This window comes from Ambystoma mexicanum, chromosome 13 (genome assembly GCF_040938575.1).
Source record: "Ambystoma mexicanum isolate Mex_15411 chromosome 13, UKY_AmexF1_1, whole genome shotgun sequence".
Taxonomy (NCBI): Eukaryota; Metazoa; Chordata; class Amphibia; order Caudata; family Ambystomatidae; genus Ambystoma; species Ambystoma mexicanum.
In genome coordinates this window covers 492,196,346-492,220,969 of record NC_090938.1, presented here as the reverse complement: position 1 = coordinate 492,220,969, position 24,624 = coordinate 492,196,346, and the positions used below count along the sequence as shown (strand labels likewise).

The window sequence follows — 24,624 nt, the reverse complement described above, 5'->3', positions numbered from 1 at the left end:
TTTGCAAGCTTTACTGTTTGGATGCCGGCTCTAGATCTGATGCAGCTTTCGGACAGGCGGTTCAAAGGGGCCTATTTGCTTAAGGAGGGTCCCCTCTCCACCCTGGGGCTACAATCAGTTGTAATCACCCATACAGTATGGAGGAAAGGGGACGGGGCATAAGAGTAATTATAAGTTACTCACTGTAGTGACTAACGTACTCTTAGTCCATAGTCCCCTTACCTCCATACATCCCACCAACCTCCCCCCCTAATAATACTGGTGTTATTAGGCAATGTTAAATCTATTGTTGCGCGTCAATGGGGACTGAGGTGTGGCGCCGGAAGGCGGAGTCAGGGCAGCGCATGCTCCCTTGGCTGCACCCCTGCGTGCCTCTAAATTTAAAGGGGAATACGTTTTTTTCTGGTGAAAAAGGTTCCGTCTCCCGTCTCTTGGAAGGGACGCCCATACAGTATGGAGGAAAGGGGACTATGGACGAAGAGTACTTTAGTCACTACGGTGAGTAACTTATAATTTATGGCCCTTCCTACTGAAAAGTTAGTGTCTCTCACTTCTCTGGTCCCAGGAATGTAACTGCTCTGTCACAGTCTCTGGGATATAACCCTCGTAATGCTTTGATAGTGATTAGATGGACTCACCCTCTCTATGGGTCACAGTTCTGGACAAGGTTCTTCTATTCAGCTTTCTGGAGTGCCCGAAGTCTCAGATGCCTCTGCATCTTCTCAGGCTCTGGGCATCTTCCAGGCCAGGCCTCTTAGTTCTACCACACATCTTGGCACTCCCAGGCTTCTTGGCACTAATGGCCCTTCATCTGTCCCTGGACTCTGGGTGTACTCAAATCTTTCATCTTTACAAATCTCATCCTTCTCCTGCAACCACCCTCACACCAGCTTGCCTTCTCCCTAAATGGGAATGCAGAGCCCCCTTTATGGTGGCTGACCTGATTATCTGGGGCGATCCAGTGTTTCTTTCGGGTGACCTTAATGGTCAAGACGCTTTGTTGTGCTAGAACAGTGGAGGAATTGTTTAAAAAGGCTAGTGGCCATTCTGAAATCTCATTGTGTGCATTCTGCATTTGTTTGCTGTTTGTTCTATCCCCCTTTTGCTCTTTTATTTTGAAAAGTTGGTGCATATTTGAATACAATCCAGGCTAAACAGTTGGAAGGTTTAGTGGTCTCCCGATATATGCTTCACAAATGTGTAATTGTTTTTCTTTTGATAAAATATCAAATGAGTTCAGTAAGCACCCCATTGCTGGCAGCCACAATATTCTTGGCATATGTGCATGTCAATGGAGGCCCTCAGCACCTCTTTGTATTCCTTCATTCATCCTTACCCATTGTTGCTGGTCCCAGGCCCCAGAGTGGGCTGGGCAACCCCCTGAAGTGGGGCCTGCTCCAGAACTATTTGATGCTATGTCCTCCTGGTCCTTGCTCCCAGAACACTGTCTCCTAACAAAATATCTCTGCTTCTGAGAATTGATTTTCCTCTCTCAGAAACACACAATGCTTGTTCTGCAGAAGGAACAGCTATGGGTAGTAACAGTCTCCCTGAATTTAGTACCCTAATGGACTACTGCATCCCTTCTGTTACCTGTGTTGCTTTGTTTTCAGATTGTGTGTCCAACATGGGCAATTTGAGACAAAACTGTTATTCTGAGGTTTTCTTTCTGTGGGGTATTATGGATGGATATTTAATGTACATGCATGAATGTTTCAGGTAGGTGAGATAAGGAAAGTTGCTGACCTCTTACAACAGTTTGGCAGTGGTCACTTGCATTCTTTACTACTTTCCCTTTGTCATGTAAAACATTCCACTTCTGCTTTAATAAACTAAAACGGTGCTAAATAGGCCTTTTTGTATAGTTTTGTTGCTTTATGACTTTGGTTCCGCAGATATTCTTTGCGTCAAAAGACGAGAAACAAAAAGTCTTCACATAGGACAATTCTTCAAGCATTTAACTACAAAATATGTTCATGACAGTCCATTGTCACAGGTTAAATTTGTTCATTTATCGAACTGCATTTTGATGTCGCTAATGCAAATGGATCACGTTTTCTTCAAAATTCTCAGAAGTCTTTGTCTCAAACATTTTTGACAATTTGATACATATTTTATCTTGTTGTCCGATTCATTTAAGATACATTCAGAATATGTAATCATGTCAATAGAGTTAAATTGTGAATTTCTTTTAACAGACTCCTGAGAAGAAACAGAATGACCAGAGGAACAGGAAAAGAAAAGCAGATCCGTACGAGACTAGTCAAGGTACCAAGCTAGTTATTTGCATGGTTTCCAACATATCCTTTCCATTTTGATGGTGAAGCAATTGTTAGGCTAGGTTGTTCACATCAAAAAGAATGGACATTCTTACAGTTTCCAAAAATAAATGTTGAGCCTTTGCTTTAAAGTAAATCTCAACCATTATAACGTCCATTAGATAATGAATGGTTTAGACATCGATGTGAAAATACAGATATAATGTGATCTATTTCTTTGCTTCCATCAATGGCCATAGTTTGAACACTTATGTGAAGTGCAGAACCACGTTTAAACGTCAAGATCAACTTGAACCAAATAAAGCTCTTGTACAGGAGGCATACTTAAAATGGTAGCTCAGCTAAGAATGCAATCTAGCTATCTAGACTGTCATTTTCAGTACTTTGCATCTTCGGGGGAAACAAAGGGAGTCCTTTTTTTAAACTAAATATGTTCTTGTATAGCGCAATGATAACCTAAAGGTCTCGGGGCGCTCAATCATTTAATGAAATTATTTAATAAAAATATAACCAAGCTTACCATGGGAGGAATTTTAAGGACTGTGGCAATATGCTGCCTCTAAATGTTCTCCATACCTTAAAATATCTAATGATATTCCTAGTTCATGGAGACAATGCAAATTCTGTGGGATTGTCTTTCCACATGTTGCATGATTCTGCGTGAAATTAATGTGATAGAGGGCTCTTTCAAATATCACTTGTAGCAGGCTTCAAAATTTGCACTGCCTCTAGGCATTAGCTAGTGATAATTGCACTTTGGCGAGTAAGAAATGGTGTCCTGTGTATGTGGAGAATCATAGGGGTGAGTAACCTTATGCCTGGGTAGTAGCTTTGGTTTAATATTGGATTTAGATTTTGATTGATGCGTGAAGGCTTTCACCCCAAAGTACACGATTGAACCTGCTTCACATGTATATAGTAAGTCTTGGCTAGCTTTTATTTTGTTCTCTGGAAGCAAGCTCCAGTCCATCCATTGGTTAGCTATTGGTCATAAATCCTGTGATCATGCGGCTTTGTTTAGAGCAACCCCTGTGTACAGGTTAAAATGCTCCATCATGATTAACTCATGCTAAATATAGTTTTCAAGAGGCTTTTTTTCTGCATTCAGTGCTATGAATCCTGCAATGGAGTAACAACAGTGGAAAGTCTGTTCTCTACCCTTGAGAAACTTGTACCGAATTAGAAACTTAACTCAAGGCAATTATCACAAATGGTATGAGCAACGTTAGTTTGCCAGGGCCGAATAAGAGGTACTTCGACTGGTATGACCTTTAAGTCTCCATCACCAATAAAACCAGTAAACTGTCAATTTATAAACAAATGCCAACCAAACCAAGACATAGACTTGTGGATGTTGGTTTACTGCCGGCTCAACATCCACAAGTCTATGTCAAACCAACCATTTTTCGGACTTCTGCACAAACCTCTTTGCTTAACTTGCTAAATCGACAAGCCCATATGCATTATTTAACCCAGGCTAATTTACCCAAACGGAGGCTGGTTAGCTTGTTATGTTAGTGCGATATACAGCGCACCACTGCATTTTGCATGGTTGAATGGCTGATCTTGACTGCAGAGTTTTCAATATCTGTAATGTTGCTCATTAAAAATAAGACCCATGCAATAGAAAAATCTTTTGGCAACTGGGTAGAAGCTTTAGAATCACGTTATGGAGCTGGGAAGGTCCTTGCGTAATGGGTGAATTAATGCAGAGTATTGTTTGTAAAATCTGGCTAGTCGGAACTCATTGTCTATTTAAATCTTTATTTCTGGCACTAAAATTTAGTCTTTACACACAACAATTGCCATTTGTTAAACCCCTTTTTGCCACAACCGATTAATTGGACTAATACGGTTTTATTCTAGTAAAGAAAAATCATAAAAGGGTTATTAATGCTGTACACATTAGTAGAGAAACCAAGATGTCTTTTGCCATAAATGCTGAGTGTTGGAAAGGCATTTGCCTTAATTGATTTGTGTATTCTGGACATGGCATCTAAGAATGTTTGTTTAGTACTAATGTTATTGCTTCATGCATTTATATACTTAGTTTTGTAATGTGCCAGAATTGCTGTGCAACCGCATCAGATTGCAGGGAGTGGGCACTGTTGTAATTGGCTGATATGTAAAAACCAATTACTACATAGAACCATAATTACAAAAATGTGCAGATACTGCGGGTAAAGATTTAGGGGACATTGGGGAAAGAAAGTGTCATTTGCTCTGCAAATTATAAGAATGACGAAGCAAATGATAAGAGAATGAATGTTCTAATCTCCCAATTTGGAGATACACAACAAGGCTGTCTGGTCTCCTTTGATCTTTTGCCTTAATTTAAAGTCTAGCTCAACAGGTGTGGCTTAAGGGCTTTCTGATTTGACTTCTGATGGCAGGTTATTATTTTTTGGCATACACCATCGTATTTATAATTGAAACAACTGGCCCCACTCTCCCGAGTATTGTGAGCAAGCTTGGTATCTGTTAATTATTCTTTTTTATAATTATGCCAAAACTAATGTGAACAGCATTACTGAACTGAATGATGCCAGTACGAGTAGTTTTACATTGGTAAATTACTGATGTTTTTCCCGCTCTCTCCCTTCTTCTAACTGGTCTTTTTTTCCTCTCATCTGCTCTTCCCTTTTCTTCCTCTGTCTGTAACCTGGGAGTCATCTGCGACTCTTCTGGTTCTATCTCATACCCAAATCGCCAACACTGCCTGTATTTGTTGTTCGAGGGGATTGGGTCCTCCGACGTATTCCATATCTATGACAGGTAATCACCACAGCTGTTCTGCTTCGGAAACTTTTTTCTGCGTCGATGCGCCGTCGTCGAGGACCTCCTCCGACGTCCGACGTCATACGATGTGATAAGTAGGACGCACGACGCCCGTAGCCTCAGTTCCGTTTTTTCAGCGAACGTGTTGCTTCGTGAATCTCGGTTACGCCTCGACTCTTTGGAGTTCTGTTCTTCTCGGTTCTTCGAACCTGTTAGTTTTTTTGAGAAAATCCTTTGTGTGAAGATGTCTTCTACTTCGTCTTCGACCCCGCTTCCGGGCTTCAAGAAGTGCGGGGAGTGTGGGTCCAAGAGGTCGGTGACAGACTCGCACGACGCCTGCCTCTGGTGCCTCGGGGAGGCCCACGACACAGAGGACTGTATCGACTGCCAGTCGCTCACGTCCAAAGCCTTACGGGAACGTAAGAAGTTGTTGTCGGTAGGTCGGGTGTCCAGGCCCCAGAAGTCGAAGTCTGCGGGGCTTTCGACAGATGATTCGAGAGCTGACTCTCCGCGTCGTCGTCGGAAGTCTCGTCGGTCTCCTTCTAGGAGTCGGTCTCGCCACTCCTTGGCCTCTTCGAGGCATTCTCGGAAGCGCGGACAGCGGTAGTCTTCCAGGTCCTCTTCTGAGGACTCTGCCCGGCACGTCGCTTACCCCACCAGCCATGCGACGCCGGAGGAATGGGCTTCCTTCGGGAAGAAAATGCTGGCGATTTTCGAGTCGCAGGGTACTAAGCCGTCCGCGCCCCCGAGTGGGGCCGGCCGTGAGAGGTCGAGAGACACCGCTCGCATTAGTGGTCGGCACGAGTCACGGGAGAGGTGCCGTTCGGACAAGGGGACTCGTTCTCGACGTAACCGTTCCAGGTCCCAGTCCTCGACGCGTTCGAGACTGTGTGCACCTGTGATGTCTTTGTGGAAGACATCGACGCCTGAGGCGTCGAGGGCGTCGACAGGCTTTCTCGAGGCTCCGGCTTCGAGGACTCTGTCGACGCCGTCGATGCTGGCGGCGCTGCATCTGACGTCGACGCCGATTTACTCGACGCCGATCCTCTCGGCGCTGATGCCTGTTCTCTCGACGCCGGCGCCGATTCACTCGACGCCTTTTGAGGCCGGGGTGTCGGAGGTACCCCGTGGCACGGGGGAACCCCCTAGGAAGGCTCTGGTTAGGAGCAATAACTCTCGGGTGCCTTCTTTTCCCCACCTAGAGTATATTTCGGAGGTGGATGAGGATTCTGATGGCCTGGTTCCTAGTCAGGTTCCAGATGAGATGGTCTCGGGCCATAGCCAATTTGACGATTTGAGGCAGTCCCTGCATGATGCCAATGGACTGGACACCTCTCCGGAGGTAGAGTTTTGTAGGCCTGAGCCTGGCTCTCATGCCGATTGCTCGTACCGGCGCCTTATGGCTAGGGTCTCCGAGTACTTGGGATGGTCTGCTCCCCCAGGGGAGTTTGTGCAGGATGATCTCACGGACATCCTTGATGTTGGTCCCCCAACTGACCCGGTACTGCCGTTTCACATGGCTCTACAGAGAAGGGTGGCGGCGGCTTGGACTGCTCCGGAGAGTCTCCCGGCGGTGGGCAGGTCCTTGTCGCGAAAATACCGTCTAGCCAGTAGCGACCCCTGCTACTTGACCAGGCACCCCACTCCGGAGAGTTTGGTGGTGCAGGCGGCCACGGCCCCGGCAAAGCAGGCGTCGTTCCCTACCATCCCTCCTGATAGGGACGACAAATGTTTTGATGGCTGGGCGAAGAAAGTGTTTTCTTCAGGTGGTATGGCGCTTCAGGCGGCCAACTTCATTTGTGCCTTGTCTCGTTTCACACACACTTTGTGGAACTGTGTTGCGTTAGCGGCTGAACGTATTCCCGAAGGAGACGAACGGGATGGTTTCCTTGCTATGGTCCAGGATGGTAAGGATGCCATGTGTGAGTCCGTTCAGTCGGGTTTGGACATGGCTGAATGCGTCAGCAGGTCCATGGCGGCGAGCACCGTGATATGCAGGTTTGCGTGGTTGAGGAAGTCGGGGTTTGCTCCTGATGTGCAGTCTCGGCTCCTCAACATGCCCTTTGACGGTGAACACCTTTTTGGCAGCAAGGCTGACGAGAGCCTTGAGATGTTGCAGACCTCCAAAGCTGCAGCAAAGTCATTGGGTGCTGCAGTTTGCCAACCTCTGCCTTTTCGTCCTAGGGGACAGCAATGGAGGGGTGCTTCCTTTCGCTATTACTCGTCCTTCAGTAAAGCGAGAGGAGCTGGCAGTCAAAGAGGCCAACGCAGGGGTACCAGAGGTGGACAGGGTACCCGTGGTGCCAAGGCCGCTCGGGCAGTTGCCTCTTTGCCCTCAGGTAACGCCGCAGCCGCTACCACTCAGTCATGAGGCCATGTCCCATGGTTCGCCGGTTGGGGGAAGGCTGGCGCAGCATCTTGTAGAGTGGCGTGCCATTACTTCAGATGTGTGGGTTCTGGAGATCATAACCCATGGCTACTGTCTTCCCTTTCGGCAGAGGCCTCACGACAATCCACCGGGGAACCTCTCTTTGCAGAGTCCGGATCCGCTCCTTGCGCAGGAAATTCAAGCCCTGCTGGAGAAAGACACCGTACAACTGGTGCCTGTAGCGGAGAGGAACAAGGGATGGTATTCCCCTTATTTTTTGATGTCAAAGAAAGACTGGGGATTGAGACCCATCATGGACCTGCGCGGTTTGAACAAACTCCTCAGGAAGGACAAGTTCAAGATGGTTACTCTCTCAAGTCCTCCAGGCCCTTCAGCTTCAGGACTGGTTGGTGTCTCTCGACCTCAAGGATGCTTACTTCCATGTGCCGATCCATCCCAAGCACAAGAAGTACCTGAGGTTTGCGGTTGGCGACTCGCACTTTCAGTTTCGGGTCCTGCCGTTCGGATGGACCTCTGCCCCGAGGGTTTTCACCAAGCTCATGGTGGTGGTGGCAGCGCATATCAGGCAAGGGGGGATTCACGTCTACCCCTATCTGGACGATTGGTTGATCAGGGGGAGCTCTCCCGAGCAAGTCCTGGATCATCTGTCCGTCACCTGCCACTCCCTTCACAGGCTGGGCTTCTCCCTCAATTTAAAGAAGTCCCATTTGACGCCAACACAGCGGCTCCAGTACATCGGAGCAGTGATCGACACTTCCCCAGGGCAGTGTTTTCCTCCCCAGGTGAGGGCTCTTCACATTCAGCAGATGGTGCACAAGTTTCAGCATGCCCAGACGCTCCCAGCGTTTGAGTTCTTGAGGTTGCTCGGCCTCATGGCATCCTGCATTCTTCTGGTGCCAGAGGCTCGTCTGCGGATGAGATCTTTGCAGTGGGCACTCAAGATGCAAAGGTCGCAGTCTTCCGGCAGGATGTCGGACCCGGTTCAGGTGCCGCCCTCGGTCGCCCAGGACCTTCTTTGGTGGGACGTCGAAGGCAACTTGATGAAGGGGACTCCATTTTGGCTTCCCTGGCCGGAGGTGACAATCGTGACAGATGCATCCCTCACGGGATGGGGAGCTCATGCCAACGGGCTGACAGCCATGGTCCTTGGTCTCCGTCGGAGTCCAGACTCCATATCAATCTGTTGGAGCTGAGGGCCGTCAGGCTAGCCCTGAAGGCTTTTCTGCCGACTGTGCGAGGAAAGAATGTCCTGATCCTGACGGACAACACAGTGGTCATGCACTACCTCAACAAAAAGCGGGGGGCAGGGTCACTTCCTCTGTGCAGGGAGGCGATGCAGCTCGAGTTCTGGGCCATCCAGCAGGAAGTTTCGATCTCAGCAGTTCATCTGGCCGGAGACGAAAACGTGACGGCGGACGCTCTGAGCAGGCAGAGCACGATCTCTCACGAGTGGGAGTTGGCTCAGGAGATTCTCCTGGAGATCTTCGCCCGTTGGGGGACCCCTCAAGTGGATCTCTTCGCCTCCACTGTCAACCGGAAGTGCGAGAGGTTCTGCTCGTGGGAATTTCCTCCAAAAGGAGCCTTAGGAGACGCGTTCGTGGTGGAGTGGTCATTCCCGCTGCTGTACGTGTTTCCTCCAGTCCCCGTCATCCCGCAAGTGCTGCGGAGGTTACGGAAGTTCGGTTCCCGGATGATCCTCATTGCTCCGGCGTGGGCTCAGAGGACGTGGTACCTGGACCTTCTCGACTTGTCCATCTGCCCTCCACGTCGTCTTCCCTACCGAGACGATCTGCTCTCACAGGAGGGGGGTCAGGTTATCCATCCGGAGGTCAGATCCCTCAACCTTCACGTTTGGCTTCTGAAAGGTTGAGGTATAAGGATTGGGACCTCCCTGAAGACGTGATGGAGGTGTTGCTCTTGGCCAGACGGCCAGCAACAAAGTCTCTGTACCGTTGGCGTAAGTTCTGCGACTGGTGCAGAGTTCAGAATGTGGATCCTTTTGCATGTAACATCCCCATGGTTCTGTCCTTTTTACTTTCTTTGGCCCACAGGGGCTTGCAAGTGGGTACCATTAAAGGTTACCTGGCGGTGCTGTCCATCTTTAAGCGCTCGTCTGAAGAGTGTTCCTACTTTAAAATCCCTTTAATTTCACAGTTTCTGAAAGGGCTCACTAATGTGTTCCCTCTGTCGCCTTTCCTGGTGCCCGGTTGGGATTTAAACCTTGTTCTTAAGTTTCTTATGGGTGCTCCGTTTGAGCCTTTACATTCTTGCCCTTTGAGGCTGTTGACTCTGCAAACTGTGTATTTAGTTGCGGTTACTTCCGCTCGCAGAGTGAGTGAGTTACAGGCACTTTCAGTTAAGCCACCCTTCACTGTTTTCCATAAGGACAGGGTTGTCCTTAGAGTTCGTCCTTCTTTTCTTCCGAAGGTAGTGACGGAATTTCATTTGGCCCAGAAGGTTGTTCTTCCGGCATTCTATCCTCCTCCGCATCCTGGTAAGGAAGAGGAGAGGCTCCATAGGCTTGATCCTAGGAGAGCTTTAATTGGTTACGCTGGTAAGCGTTTGGGACAAGCTGTGACGAAACAGACTGTCTCGCTGGATTATTTTGGTTATCTCGGAGTGTTACCGCTTGGCGGGTAAGGACCCATCGGCTGGCTTGCGGGTCCATTCTACCAGGGGTATGGCTGCATCTACTGCCCTGCAGAGGGCTGTTCCTATTCGCAACATCTGTGATGCAGCCACCTGGGCTTCAGTACATACATTTGTACGTCACTATTCCCTCGATTCCATCCGAGGACAGGATCTGGCCTTTGGCAAGGCGGTGCTTTGCTCTGCTATTTGATTGGCAATTCTAAATTTTGATTCTAAATTCTTTCCCTCCTCCTTGCTCTGGTACTGCTTTGGGAGTCTGTCATAGATATGGAATACGTTGGAGGACCCAATCCCCTCGAAGAACAAGTTACTTTCTTACCTGGTAACGTTCTTTCGATGGGATGGTCCGACGACGTATTCCATATCGCTCCCTCCCTACCTTCCCCGCTGCAGAATTTCTTTTGCGATTGCAGCGTACGTTCCGCAAGGCTTTGTGTCTGACTGGCAGTAGACTAATGTCACACGTTCTGGGGGAAAAAACTACAACTGAGGCTACGGGCGTCGTGCATCCTACTTATCACATCGGATGACGTCGGACGTCGGAGGAGGTCCTCGACGACGGCGCATCGACGTCATTGATGCAGGACGCAGACGCCGAAAAAAGTTTCCGAAGCAGCACAGCTGTGGTGATTACCTGTCATAGATATGGAATACGTCGTCGGACCATCCCATCGAAAGAACGTTACCAGGTAAGAAAGTAACTTGTTCTTTTCCTCCTTCATAATCTGTCATGCTTGTCCCTTTTTATCATTTCATCGTACTGAACTTCTCATCATCTTTTAAATTCTCTTGCATCAACTACTGCTTTGCTTGGTCTCCCTTGGCATCTTAACCTCTTTTCGCTCTATCTAGAACTCGATCAGTCTTATTTCCTTTCTGCTCTGTAATGAAGGCAGCACGGGGCAAGGCGGCACGTTCGAGCTTTGCACACACCCTGGCTTCTCTGCCACAAGGATACAGTTCAAATCATAGGTATCGGAACTTTCTGCCAAAGCTGCTTTCCCAAGAACAGTCTTTTACTGTAGAGGGGCTGTTGTACCAAACAAGCACCAACATTCCCTTCTTATCAGGATTTTCACAGTTCACAAGTTCTCGCTTCCAGTGTTAATCATGGGTCTCCTTCCTTCGGGCTCGGACCCCTTTTTACCACAATGTTCACAAATTGGTCTCCCTCGTTTGGGCTCGGACCCTGGATCTCCCTCGTTTGGGCTCAGATCCCTTTAGCCCAATATTCACAGTTGGTCTCCCTCGTTCGGGCTCGTACCATGTAATCTCACTTTCTACCTTTCATCTTGATTATCAAAAATCGAAGACTTTCGAATGTGTGATGGGTTTTGCTTAAACCGTCGTAGGACCACTTCGATTCATTTCACACAATGTTCTTGCCAATCTTCTACTTTAGTTTCCGCCACTTCTTGGCTGGATACCTTACAGAGACCTTCGATTGAGCACCCTTGTGGTGCAGGACCACTCTGTCACTGGTATCATATCTTTCCCTTTTTAATGTTCAATCATTCATAAGCAATCAATCTTTCCTCGCGTCTTTCATCACACAAGTTTCAATCTTCGTTCTTGCGCTCTTTATACAATGTTGCTGCTTGCAACCTTGACTTCAACACAGACTGGTCTTGCATCGGTCTCCCCCAACTCACTGGCTACATTGAACTCTGAGGTGCTGCTTTAATCTTGGAGCCAAGGATGGTACCACGACGACTGCTGTTCCTCCCCGTCTCGGTCAGCTGTGCAGGACATTCATGGGCATCTCCGACACACAATACAGGATTCTTCAGTTTGGTTTCCTGGCTTTACGCTTTCTAATCTGAATGGTTTTGGAAAGTAACGGTTTCTTGCCGAAAAGGTCATGGGTATCTCCCTCCTTGCGTTACCCTTCTTGGTTTGCCGTCTTCCTTCCTTCGTTCAGCTGCCGTCTGCAAAGTACTGTTCCTTTGTGTGCTCTGCCCCGCTCAGAGTGTGCTCTCATGCTCCGCCTTTTATCCATTTGGGGAAGTTTAATGGAAGTCAGATGTGAGCGATTACCAGTGATTGCCTGACCATAGTAGTAGGACATGTCGGATACAGTGCGCGGGTGTTAGTCTGATTTCTCCCAGAGCAGGCTGTCTGTGTGAAAGTGTTCGCGAAGGGAAAGAGGGGGGGTTAGAGTTTCTAAATATCCTATCGGGTAGGATTGGGTAAAGGCTTTAAAGGGAGGGGGATACCGCGACTCGCCATCCGGTGTCCAACTCCCACTCCCGAAAACCCCTCACCCAGGTGATCCTCCCGCACTGGTCTACCCCCAGTGTCTGGATCCAAAGGCTTTGGCCGTGCCCAGGCAACCTAAGAGAGACCCCAGGGACTAGCGGGTGAGACACCTTCTGTTTTCCCACACCTCCCTCCCCCCTCCTGTATTATTAGGTCGGTCTCCTTTTTGCCATTCAACTCCTGGTTCCTTTTTAACTTTCTTTGTAATATCTTTACAGGTTTACATGGTCTTGCCCCCACTCATCCCTCCTCTGATTTCGTCCTGTTTCCTGCTTTTCTTCCTTTTCCCTTCCCAACCCCAAACATTGGAACTCCCTGCCTCTTGCTGTCTGTTCATCCTCTTAATGTCTTTTATACTTGTCAAAACACTTGTTCCATCATCTCTCTGGTTCCTTATTATTTTCTCCATATACAGAGTTCTTGTACTGCAATCATGACTACTTTTCTGTTGCTCATTAATGTTTGTAAAGTGCTCTGTCAAAAGCACACTATAATTATTAACAAATACAATACAAATAATGAAAATAACCAGTGATGTTTTTCCTATTGTATATTAATAGTTTCAATATTCAGTCCGTTTTCAAGAAAACAATACATTTGAATCTAAAGTAGGCATGCCATATAGTTTTGTAAATAAATGTAATGAACTGCCTGTTGTATAGGTCCTGATCGATCCCACAGTTCCAATGTTCTATGGAAAGTGATGTGTTATCGTCACAGTCCCTAAGTAGGACCCAAAAATGTGAAGTCCTCCCCAAAATGCCTTATATTGACCTACATGTGTTTTGTACCTAGCCAGAACATCTGCTGGCCTAGAGTGTGGGCTTTTTCAAGGTCTTTTTCTTTGGTAAATATTCTATATGTTGGAAAAGAAAATCATTTTTAATTTGTAATGATTATGTGCAGTATTATTGATACGTTCCATTTGTCTTTTAGAGTGAGCGCATCACCACCGTAGTTGTCTTACAACACAGAGCCTTGTCTATGTAGACGCAAATTGTCACCAGGCCCAGGTTGGCAGCTAGACCATGGTCTGTGGAGTGAAAGGGAAACTGGGCTAATATTGCACACCGATTTTGATCAGTCCATTTTCTTCAGTATTCCATTTGAAATGGCCAATAAGTGTGTACTAATGGTTCTGTGTTGTAGATTTACAATGGTTGCATAACATAACCGCAACACTGCATTCCTTGGATGAATTCTCAGAATGTGCCTCTCCCCTAGCTTTTGTCTCTTATCTGATGAGAAAGGTAGACTTCGAAAGCCAATGCATTTTCCATCGCAGCACAAGATTTTCAGTAGTCCTATACAATATAACAAAACTCAACATTTCCAGTTTAGCAAAAAAAACTGGACTAACACGGCGACAATTTTGTTTTGCTCATTTTACTTTAAAAAGTAGGATATGCATCTTATTTATATGGTTTCCGAATAGGCCTTGTAAGTGTAGAACAATCCTCATAATTGTTGGCTGTAGCAGATATGCTTAATGAGAGACACTTTGAAGCCAAGATTGAGTTACAGCTCTTCATGAATAGTCACTACTTGTTAACAAGATTCTGTTTAATTGATTTACATGATGGCATTCCTTTGCATATCTGCTTCTAATCTTTATGTTTTAGTGGTAGTCACAGATGGGCCACTGTAAATAGCTAAATTCTATTTTCTTCTAAAGCATTAGAAGGAGATTGTGACTTAAATAAAATAATTGTGCTTTGGCATCTGTTTGATAGTTTTATTACTCCTAAATTCTGCTTTCCCAACCAGGGGTGAGTGAAACTTTCACCTGCGAAACAAAAAGTGCAGAATCTGCACTGGAATCCGCTTCAGCCCATTCCGTGAAATCAGCATTGTGATTCTGCTGCCAAAGAAATATCACCCAGTTTTTTTACAATCTATGCTAGTTTTGTGCCGTGCCACGAGAAACTTTGCACGTTTTTTCAATTGGTCATAGGTTCCTGCAGCAGCACAAGCAACTTGTGTGGGTCTTTTTCGATCTGTGGTAGTTTTGTGCAGCGCCACGAAAACCTTTGTACGGTTTTCCATGATCTGTGCTAGTTTTGCACAGCAAAACCTGAAACTTTGCAGGCTGATTTTATATCCATACTAGCTTTGTGGCACAAGAAACTTTGCATTGTTTTTTTGAACCGTGCTAGGTTCATACAGCCGCACGAAAAAGTAAAGGAGGCTGTGTTACCCTTAAAGCAGCGTGAAAAGGTAAGGGTATTGGAAAAATGGCTGAAGCCAGATTCCATTCCCCTTGTGAATAAAATCTTGCTGAAGAAATACAGAACAGCTTCTGTGGACCCTCCTTTTCTGAACAGGCATCCAACACCAGAGAGCCTGGTTGTATAAGCATCAACTGTCTCTTCCAAGTCCGCAGCTTACCCTTCCACTCCTGCTGACAGAGGATCGAAAGGTTGCCACAAGTGCCTTGGCAAAATACACTCACACTCTTTGGGGTGTAGCTGCTCTAGCAGCAGAGCATATACCGGAGGGTGAGGAAAGCGACAGATTTTTAAGCCTAGTCCAAGATGGCAAAGATGCAATAAGGCAATCCTTACAGTCCAGCCTGGATGCAGTGGATTCCATAAGCAGATCCATGGCTGCCAGCACTGTGATGTCATGGCTGAGAAAATAAGGATTTTCAGCGGATGTTCAAGCACGCCTGTTAGATATGCCCTTTGATGGTACTTTTCTTTTTGGCAAATAAGGCTGACCGCAGTTTGGAGAAGCCGCAAGCTTCTAGGGCTGCAGCTAAGTCATTAGGTGTGGCAATCGAGCAACCTCAATCTTCAGGTCACCGATGGAGAGGACGTCTTTTTCGCTTCTATTCCTAAAGAAGAGAAGGTAGAACTCATGTGCAACACCAACAGAGTTGCCCTGAGCTGCAAAATGACTCTCTCACCCACAAGTTTGTGGTAGGAGGGAGTCTGCCATATCATCTCTGGAGTTGGCGAAGCATAACTTCAGACGCACGGGTGCTACAAACCATAGCTGATAGTTACAGTCTCCCATTCCTAAAGAGACCTCCCGATTCCCCCGAAAAGCCAGATCAGCCTTGGTTCCAGACCCGCTCCTCCAACAGCAGATTCTCATTCTGTTGGAGAAAGGTGCAAAAGAACTGGTACCTGCAGCCGAGAGAAACCTGGGTTGGTATTCTCCCTACTTCCTAAAACCCAAGAAGGAATGGAGGAGTGCGACCCATCTTGGACTTGAGATGCTTGAACAATTTCCTCAGGAAGGACAAGTTCAAGATGGTAACTCTTTCACAGATCCTTCAGGCCCTTTGACTCCAGGATTGGTTGGCGTCATTGGACCTTCAGGATGCTTACTTTCATATGCCCATACATCGGAAGCACAGAAAGTACCTGAGGTTTGCGGTTGGCGATTCTCATTATCAATTTCGAGTTCTGCCATTCGGGCTCATCTCCGCCCCAAGAGTTTTCACCAAGCTTTTGGCAGTGGTGGCAGCGAGTCTAAGGAGGGAGGGGATTCACATCTACCCCTACCTGAATGATTGGTTGATCGGGGCTATTTCTCTGGAACAGTTGCAGAATCATATGTCGCACCTGCCACTTCCTTCACCGGTTGGGCTTCTCCCTGAACTTCAATAAGTCCCACTTGACACCTTCACAGAAGCTTCAATTTATTTGAGCAGTCTTGAATTCAGCCTCAGGGAAAAGCTCTGCCACCCGAGTTAAGGGCTCAGCATCACTTGCAGATGGTCCAAAAATGTCAGACTGCCCAACATCTCCCGGCCTACGACTTTCTAAGATTGCTCGGCCTCATGGCATCCTGCATTTTTCTGTCTGGTGCCAGAAGCCTGTCTGAGAATGAGATCCCTTCACTGGGCTCTCAGATCCCAGTGGTCTTAATTCTCTGGCAGAATGACGGACCTTCTTCAGGCCCTGACAAAGGTTGCCCAGGATATTCTGTGGTCGGCCAACCGAGAGAATGTGATGAGAGCAGAACCTTTTTGGCAACCATGGCCGGAGATGACAGTTGTGACAAACGCCTCGCTCACAGGATGGGGTGGGCACATGAGATCTTTCAATAAGCAGACACTGGTCTCAGTCAGAGTCCAGACTCCATAGCAACATGTAAGAGCTAACGAAAGTCAGACTAGCACTGATGACCTTCCTGCCCTCCATACGGCAGAACGGTGTACTGATAATGGCAGACTACACATTGGCCATGCACTACCTCAATAAGACAGGAAGTGTAGGGTCACTGCCCCTGTGCAGAAAGGCAATGCAGCTCTGGTTCTGTGCACTGAGAGAAGGAATCCCTCTTCTGGCAGTTCATCTGGCCAGAGAAAAGAACATGGTGGCGATGCTCTGAGCAGACCGAGCACAATCTCCCATGAGTGGGACTAGCTCAGGCAGTCCTTGTGCAGATCTTCACCCTTTGGGGAACACCTCAAGTGGATCTGCTCGCGACCAGTGTCAACCATAAGTGCGAGCTGTTCTGCTCCAGGAAATGTCCCCAAAGAGGAGCTCTAGGAGACATGTTCATGGTGGACTGGAAGTTTCCACTTCTGTATGCATTTCCACCAGTCTCAGTCATTCCTCTAGTCATTCCTCTAGTCGTTGGGAGGTTGAGGCAGTTCGGGAAAACCATGATCCTCATTGCTCCGGATTGGGTCAGGAGAACGTGGTGCCCGAATTTTCTGGAAATGGCCATCTGCCCTCCAATTTGTCTTCCCCAAACAGAGGACCTACTCTTGCAAGAGGGAAGTTGCATTCTTCACGCCTGGTGTCTGAAAGGGTGAGATACAAGGATTGGGGCCTCCCGGGAGATGTAATGAAGCTGTTGATTTCAGCTAGAAGACCAGCAACTAAATCCCTTTACTGCTGCCGTTGGAATATATTTCTCAGCTGGTGCTCGTGCAGGGAAAAGAAACCTGATCCTTTCATGTGTAAGCTTCCCCATGTTTGATCTTTTTTTCTCCACCTCACCTATTCCGAGTTGCAAGTGGCCACGGTGAAGGGCAATCTAGCGGCACTCAAGTCATCAAGAGATCTCCGGATGAGGGATCATACTTCAAACTGCCGTGAATGGTACAATTTCTTAAGGGCCTGACAAATTTGTTCTCACCTGTACCCTTCAACGTGCCATCATGGGATTTAAATCTAGTATGAAGATGTTTTTGGGAGCTCCATTTGAGCCCTTGCATTCATGTCCTTTAAGTCACTCATCTTGAAAACTCCATTTTTAGTAGCTATCATTTCTGCCTGCAGGGTAAGTGATCTACAAGCACTGCCTTCCAAACCACCATTCACAACCTTTTCCAAGGACAGAGCGGTTCTAAGAGTACGGTCGTCTTTCCTTCCGAAAGTTGTGCCGTAGTTTCAGCTTCCACAACGTATCGTATTACCAACTTTTTATCCACCTCCTCGTCCATCAAAGGAGGAAGAGAGATTGCATTCTCTGAACCCCAAAAGGGTATTAAGCTACTACATTACCTGAACAGCAAGTGTTTGTCAAGATGACCAGCTCTTCATTGGTTACTCTGGTCAAGGATTAGGTTTGGCGGTCACAAAACAAACAATCTCTAGATGGATTATCATGTGCATTACAGAATGCTACTCGTTGGTAGGCAAAGATTTGTCCCGAAGGTTTGAGGGAGCCTTCCACTAGAGGAGTGGCTGCTTCCTCAGCTCTGGAAAGAGGTGTACCAGTGTGGGACATTTGCAGAACAGCAACCTGGTCAACCCTTCATACTTTCAGTAGATTATACTGTGTAGTCCTTCAGGAGAGGAAGCTAAATTTGCAAAAGCTGTCCTTCATAATATAAACAAATAGGTACATTATTGGCATCCCACCTCCAAACACAAACTGCTTTGGTAGTCTATCAAAAATGAGGAATACGTGGGAGGACACAATCCATTTGAAGAACAAGTTACTGGTCCTTGGTAACATTCTTTTGACTGGATGGTCCTCCCACGTATTCCTCATCGCCCTCCTGTCCATCCCCTCTTGCCTGCCTAGAATTTCTTTGTCTTAGACCTTCCCTTCTCGCAACGTCAAAATTGTCTCCTCATATGACTCAGCAAATTAAAGGAGGGAAAAAACTAGAACTGAAAACAGTCAGCATGCGTGCTTCATATACCAGCGTCAACGCCATGAGGGACGTTGCGGAGGGCGTCGAAGACCAAGACTTGATGCTACACGACGCTCGACCCTCTGAAAAAGAATTCTGAAGCAAGCAAAGATGAGGAATACGTCGGAGAAACATCCAGTTGCAAGAACGTTACCATGAGTAAGTAACTTCTTCACTTTAATTATTGTTTTTCAGCCCAGGTTGGGCTTTTTTAAGCCTGCCTCTGGATTCCTGGGTCTGTGACTAGTGTCCTTTTATTTTTCGACTTTCAGTATTTTTAATATTTGCTCTCTCTAAATTTTGTTCTTGCTGGGAGTGGCTTGTTTTTTGTCTCACAATTTTCAGCATATTGCTTGGCTTGCACCTTGACTGTTTTCATGGACCATCAACTTACTGGTGTTCTGCGTGGTGTTTCTTGTCTTTTCAATTTCCTTTTTGTTAATTCAACTGTTAAATGTTAAGTGTCTTGCCATAAGGCACTATTGAAGTAAAATAAACCTAAACATGTATCATCTCCAAAAAGACCTGGAGTGGATAAAAACATTCCCCTCCCTCGTTGGAAGAGCAATTTCACCCTACACGATAATTTTGGACTGCCATAATTGAGCCGTACAGGCCCTAGCTTAACTTCATCTGAAAAATGCAGCTGATTATCGGATTTTCTTCTGGACATACTTTTTTCTCCTGGTAAACGTTCCCAATGGATTCCTGTGATCTTCGTTGATATTCATACTTATTGACTATCTCCACCAAGTGTGGAACAACAGATCGTTGAACATTGGAGGGAAAACTTGCCTTTATAGTTCAAATTTAAAGAACCATAAAATATTTAATAATTACATCCTTATCTAGCATACTATATTGGCTTGGTCAAATTCCTCGCCATAAAAGAAGTGCAGTAGCTTTATACTGACTTTCCACAAATCTTTCCATAGCGAAACAAAAGAAAACTGAAACAGATTGTCAAAACCACTGGTCCTTTAAAGGTACAGTGTCTGCTTCCTCAATGCACTGCACTAGCAGTTGGAGTCAGTTCTTTTTGTAGGAAAATGTGAGAAAGCTATAGTTGAGCAGGGTTTAAAATTGAGAGCAACTATTTCGCTCATGCTTGTGATCTAGAGGAGTCTGGTTACCTTGACATATACAGCTACCAAGAGCTACCTTTTGGCTTCCGAGGCCAACAAATGCCGAACAAACATGTCACATTAACTCTTTGTGTTTTGGACAATCTATTATTAAGCAGTATGACACATCTTTATGGTATGTAAAGCATATGTGGTGTGAGATGGGCATGGTATCGAGAGAGATGGACTCAAAAGTAACAGTTTAAAAACCTTTATTATCATACTTTTTGGGGTTGGTGTAATGCCTATGTGGCCCTTACTCTAAGTTTCTTTTCCCTCAACTGATGTTTCTAAGGGCCGTTGATGCCCAGAAGTTCAAAACCAAAGTTTCTGTGTCCAAACCTATGCTTGCCTTCACTCTTAAACCAAATGTGATAGGTGGTCGTCTTAAAGGAAAACTGGTAATTCAAAAGGAAATGTAAATCACTGCTGGTTTCAGATAGTCCTACCAATATGTGTCGTTCTGCTAGTTCAAAATAGTACAACTCAAAAGGTTTGCCCCTGGAACCTTCCACGTCGGGCTCTTGCAGCAAGTCAGTAGAGTTCACAATGCCTCAGGGTCTCCCCCAAGTCTAGGCCTCTCTTCACAAAGTTCAACAATGTCTCTTGTGGGCCTCTTAAGTTTCCCTTGCCCACGCCTAGGCCCCTCTGGTCAAAAACAAACAAAACGTTCCTCTTGTCAGGATGTGCCTTTCACTGTACAATTCTTTCATGGGGGTAGTATCAGAGACTTTCAAGAACGCTGGGTTCTTTGTTCCTCCCAGGCGCGACCATTCAGGCCTCTTACCCCTCTCTTTATTCGCTGGTGCCTTTTCCTCTTCTGTGCCTCTTTCACTCTATTTTTCCACTTTATTCTGCTTCCTTCACAACTTCCTGTCGTGCACACTTGCACCTTCTTTCCACCTTTCTGTGCTGCTTGCACACTTCCCTTTACTTTCCACCATGCTCTCTTGCACCTTCAGTTTCTCACCATGCTCTCATGCACCTTAATTTTCCCTTTAGCGTGCCTCTTGCACTCCCTGTATTTCTTTGGCGTTGCTTGCCCCCTCTTTCTTTTCGGGTTGCCTTTACCCTCTCTTGTCCGTCTGTTTTCCTTCTCACTGTCTCTGCGGTGCCTCTCTCGGTTTCAGGTCGCTTGTGCCCCTGTCCTTACTTTCGGGTCACTCGCACCCACTCTTGGCTGCTTCCGCGCCGGCAGCGCACTTGCTCTGTTTCTTTACCTCCGTACCTCAAGCGCACCTTTTCTGTCATTCGGCTTTGCTTTCTTTCACCGCTTCTCAACTTTCGCTTGCTTCGCTTTGCTTTTACCATTTTTGTCACTTAGCTTTGCTTTCTTCCCACTATGGCTCACCGGGCTTTTCGTTCCACAACGCTCCTGCTTCGGCCACTCGCACGCTACTGAGTTTCTCCCTGTCTCACCAAACTCCCCAAAAGTAGCGGAGCGCCGGCGAGCAGGTCAAAATGGGTTTGGGTCGAGGTCAGGTTCCCACCACCTGCAGCTCAGAAACCCCTGGGACCCACGCACATTCCAGGGGATCATGCACTGGCCTAAATTATGTCCCGCTCCGGCTAACTGGAGACACAGCTTCCTCGCCATGCTGCAGCACATCGGGCACGCATCTCGGCGTCCTGCACTCCACCGGTCCTTCTGGGCTCCTCTCCTTGCAACCTTCTGCTCCTGGGCCTCCTGGTTTCATCCAGCAACCCCAGCTCACTCAATGATTCTGGCAGAACCACCCTTTTTATACTGGCGGTGAAAGTCATTTGGAGTCAGTTGTGCGCAGTTGGAGGAAAGTACCTGACCTTGCCTGACTCTATTAGTTGGACAATTCAAAGGTGTTAGATGGTAGGCCTCACTTTGTATCCCTATGTTGTTTCTATGGGCAATCCTCATGGCTCCTGATCGCCTCTTCCTCTGCCCAGTACTTATGATGGGGAGGAGAAGATGGGGTGTGATTGAAAATACCCCATTAAGGCTAAGGGGAGAGAGTGGGTTGGTGTATAATTGGGAAAGGGGGATACTCTGTCTCGCTCTTGGGTATTCTCCTCCAATCCCCCGTGACCCTATACTTAGGTGATCCTCCCTTGATTGTCCACTATTGTGTTCAAGGATCCTCTGAACACGTTAAGATTCAAAATGTCTTTTAATCAAGATATAACATTAGCAGCCCCAAACCATTGCCCATCACCACAACGGTCCCTCTTCAAATACAAACATTCTCCCTGGAACCATGTGTGGTCATCAGCCCAGATCTGTTCTAGAAAGTCCAGAACAATAACAAAACACAGCATTGGTTTAACATTGCATTAACATTGTAGATAAATAAGATAGCTCTTGTAGCGATGTACATAAACACAATACACCTCCTCTCCTCTAACTGTATACATAAGCATTCAGTTATCTTGTTGTTGTTGTTCATAACACACCTCCTGTCCTTGCAACTTTTACTCACCACAACCCATTGCCTGTTAACCACCACCATCACATTTCATCACAGCCACCCTCTTTACTCCACCTCTCACCATTGCTCAACAAAACTGTTACCAAGATCTCTCACCACCTTTATCAGAGTCGAGAACTTGACTACTCCTTTACCTACAGGCCTCCTTTTCTTTCCTTATCTTGACCTAGCGCCCCCTCATTCAAAACGCACTCCTTCACGCAATTCTTTTGGTCATACCCCACCTTGGACCTCTCTTGGGCATTCAACATACTCTCCTGCAACACCCCTGTTTGTACCTCTCCCCGCACTTCCACAAACCTTTTCATCCACTCAGGATGCATCCTAGAATTTGGCACCATTTTCCGCAAAGCTTCAAACGGTGACACACCTGTCACCTGGTGAGGTGCAACTCTATATTGAACAACCCGCTCCATAACTGTCCGCTCCCAATCACCACCAGACACAATGGCAATCCTAATCATCTCCATCAATGTTCTATTGAATCTTTCAACAGTGGCATTACCTTTGGGATTATAGAGAGCCATGGTAGAGCGTTCAATCCCATTATCCTCCAGAAATTCCTGCATCTCTCTACCCACAAATTGGGGGCCATTATCTGATCCAATTCTTCTGGGAAATCCCTCTCTCCAGAACACTGACTCCAAAAATTGCATCATCCTGCATGAGCTAATGTCCCTTACAATACACACCTCACACCATTTTGACAACAAATCCATCAGAACAATTAGGTATGCTCCTCGGGCACCCCTAATCGACACAGGACCCAAATATCCACAGCCACCACATCCCAAACCGAACTGACTGGTTCCACAATCTTCATAGGCGGTACTCTAGCTCATAGAGCCTTATCACTATCCAAACATGCCTCACAACTCTTCAAAAACAACTCAATATCGTTGTCCATCCCAGGCCACCAAAAATCTTGCCGTATTATCCCTTTTGTTCTACTGACACTAAAATGTCCCTCGTGAGTAGTCTCCAACAACACTCTCCTCATGCCCTCTGGCACCACTGATCTCTCCCCCTTGACAATATTCACTTCTCCACACTCAATTCTTCTCTTACCCTCTTGTAACTTCTCAACTGTTAATCCATCTCTTCTACCGGCCATCCCACTTGGACGTATTTCGTCACCGTTTTGTACACTGCCTCCTTGTCTCCCTCTTCTCTCCAGTCATTTTCCTTTGCAATCTTACAGTTTGCAAAAACCTCTTCTTCCTCAAGCACCATGACATCATTCTTCTCTATGGGATTTCGTCACAATACGTCTGCAATAACATTCAGCTCGCCCTTCACGTGTCTTACCTTCATGTCCAACCCCTGGAGAAAAGAAACCCACCTGACAAACCTCCTCGAAACTCTAACCAACCCTTACCTTTCAAAAATGCCCACCAATGGCTTGTGAACCGTCACGACAACAAATATTCTACCCCCACACAAATTGACTGCCTTTTTCAATCCCCCACACGCAGGCCAAGGCTTCTTTCTCAACAACCGAATAACGCCTCTTAGCCTCCTTAAGAATACATGACGCAAAGACAATCGTGTGTAACTCATTCCCTTTTCGTTGTATCAATACACATCCAAGTCCACTCTCACTTGCATCAGTGTATACCTCCACATGCCAATCATCTTAAATCTCTTTAAAATGGGCGCACTCGGCAAAATATTTCTTACATCCTCAAATTATTCATTGCATCGTTCACACCAAACAAATCTCACACCTTTCTTCACCAATGTTCTCATACTTTTTGTCCTCTCAGCCAAATCTTTTACAAATGTTCCATAGAATTCGACCAACCCCAGATAAGATGACGATTCCCCATTATCTTTTGGGGCATTCATCTTCATTATTGCCTCCAAGGTTGCATGTTTCGGTTTCACCCCATCCACTGATAATTCATGCCCTAAATACTGGACTTTTGCAACCTTAAAATTACATTTCTCCACTCAGATAGTCAAACCTGCCTCTGCTATTCTCTTCAATACCTCTTTTAATCGGACATCATGTTCCTCCTCATTCTTTCCCCATACTAATATATCATCCTGATGGCAGCATGTCCCCGACAATCCCTTGAACAACTTATTCATGACTCTTTGAAATATGCTTGACGTGGACACCAATCCAAACAGCATCCTTTTACAACGATATAGCCCAAAATGTGTTATAAAAGCAGTAAGGTCCATGGAGTCAGAATGTAACTTAACTTGCTGGTAAGCTGCCTTTAAGTCAAGAGTTGAAATATTTACAGCTCCACCTATTCTCACCAACAAATCCATCAATTTTGGGAAGTGGAAAGATATCTGGCTTTACATTTTTATTAAGGCCCCTAAGGTCAATGCATAGACTCAAATTCCCATTGGGCTTGCGCACTGCCGCAATGGGCCTTATCCATTCTGCCACATCAGTCTCCTCAATTATACCCTCATTCATCATTCTCAACTCATTTTCCACATCCACCCATAAAGCAAGTGGTATGGTGCCTGCTCTTGACATTATTGGTATTGCCCCAGGCCTCAACCTAATCAAATGAACAAATCCCTTAAGGCATCTCATCCCTTCTGCGAAGAC

General features: G+C 46.4%; 1 protein-coding gene across 3 annotated transcripts in view; it reads left to right on the top strand.

Moving 5' to 3' along the window:
* TLK2 (tousled like kinase 2) overlaps positions 1-24,624 on the top strand; it is a 2,257,819-nt gene that overhangs the window by 318,425 nt on the left and 1,914,770 nt on the right. For all 3 annotated transcript variants that reach the window (XM_069634151.1, XM_069634152.1, XM_069634150.1), the window contains exon 4: positions 2,199-2,268. In XM_069634151.1, coding sequence (XP_069490252.1) covers positions 2,199-2,268 — 70 coding nt within the window. The remainder of the gene's footprint in view (positions 1-2,198; positions 2,269-24,624) is intronic.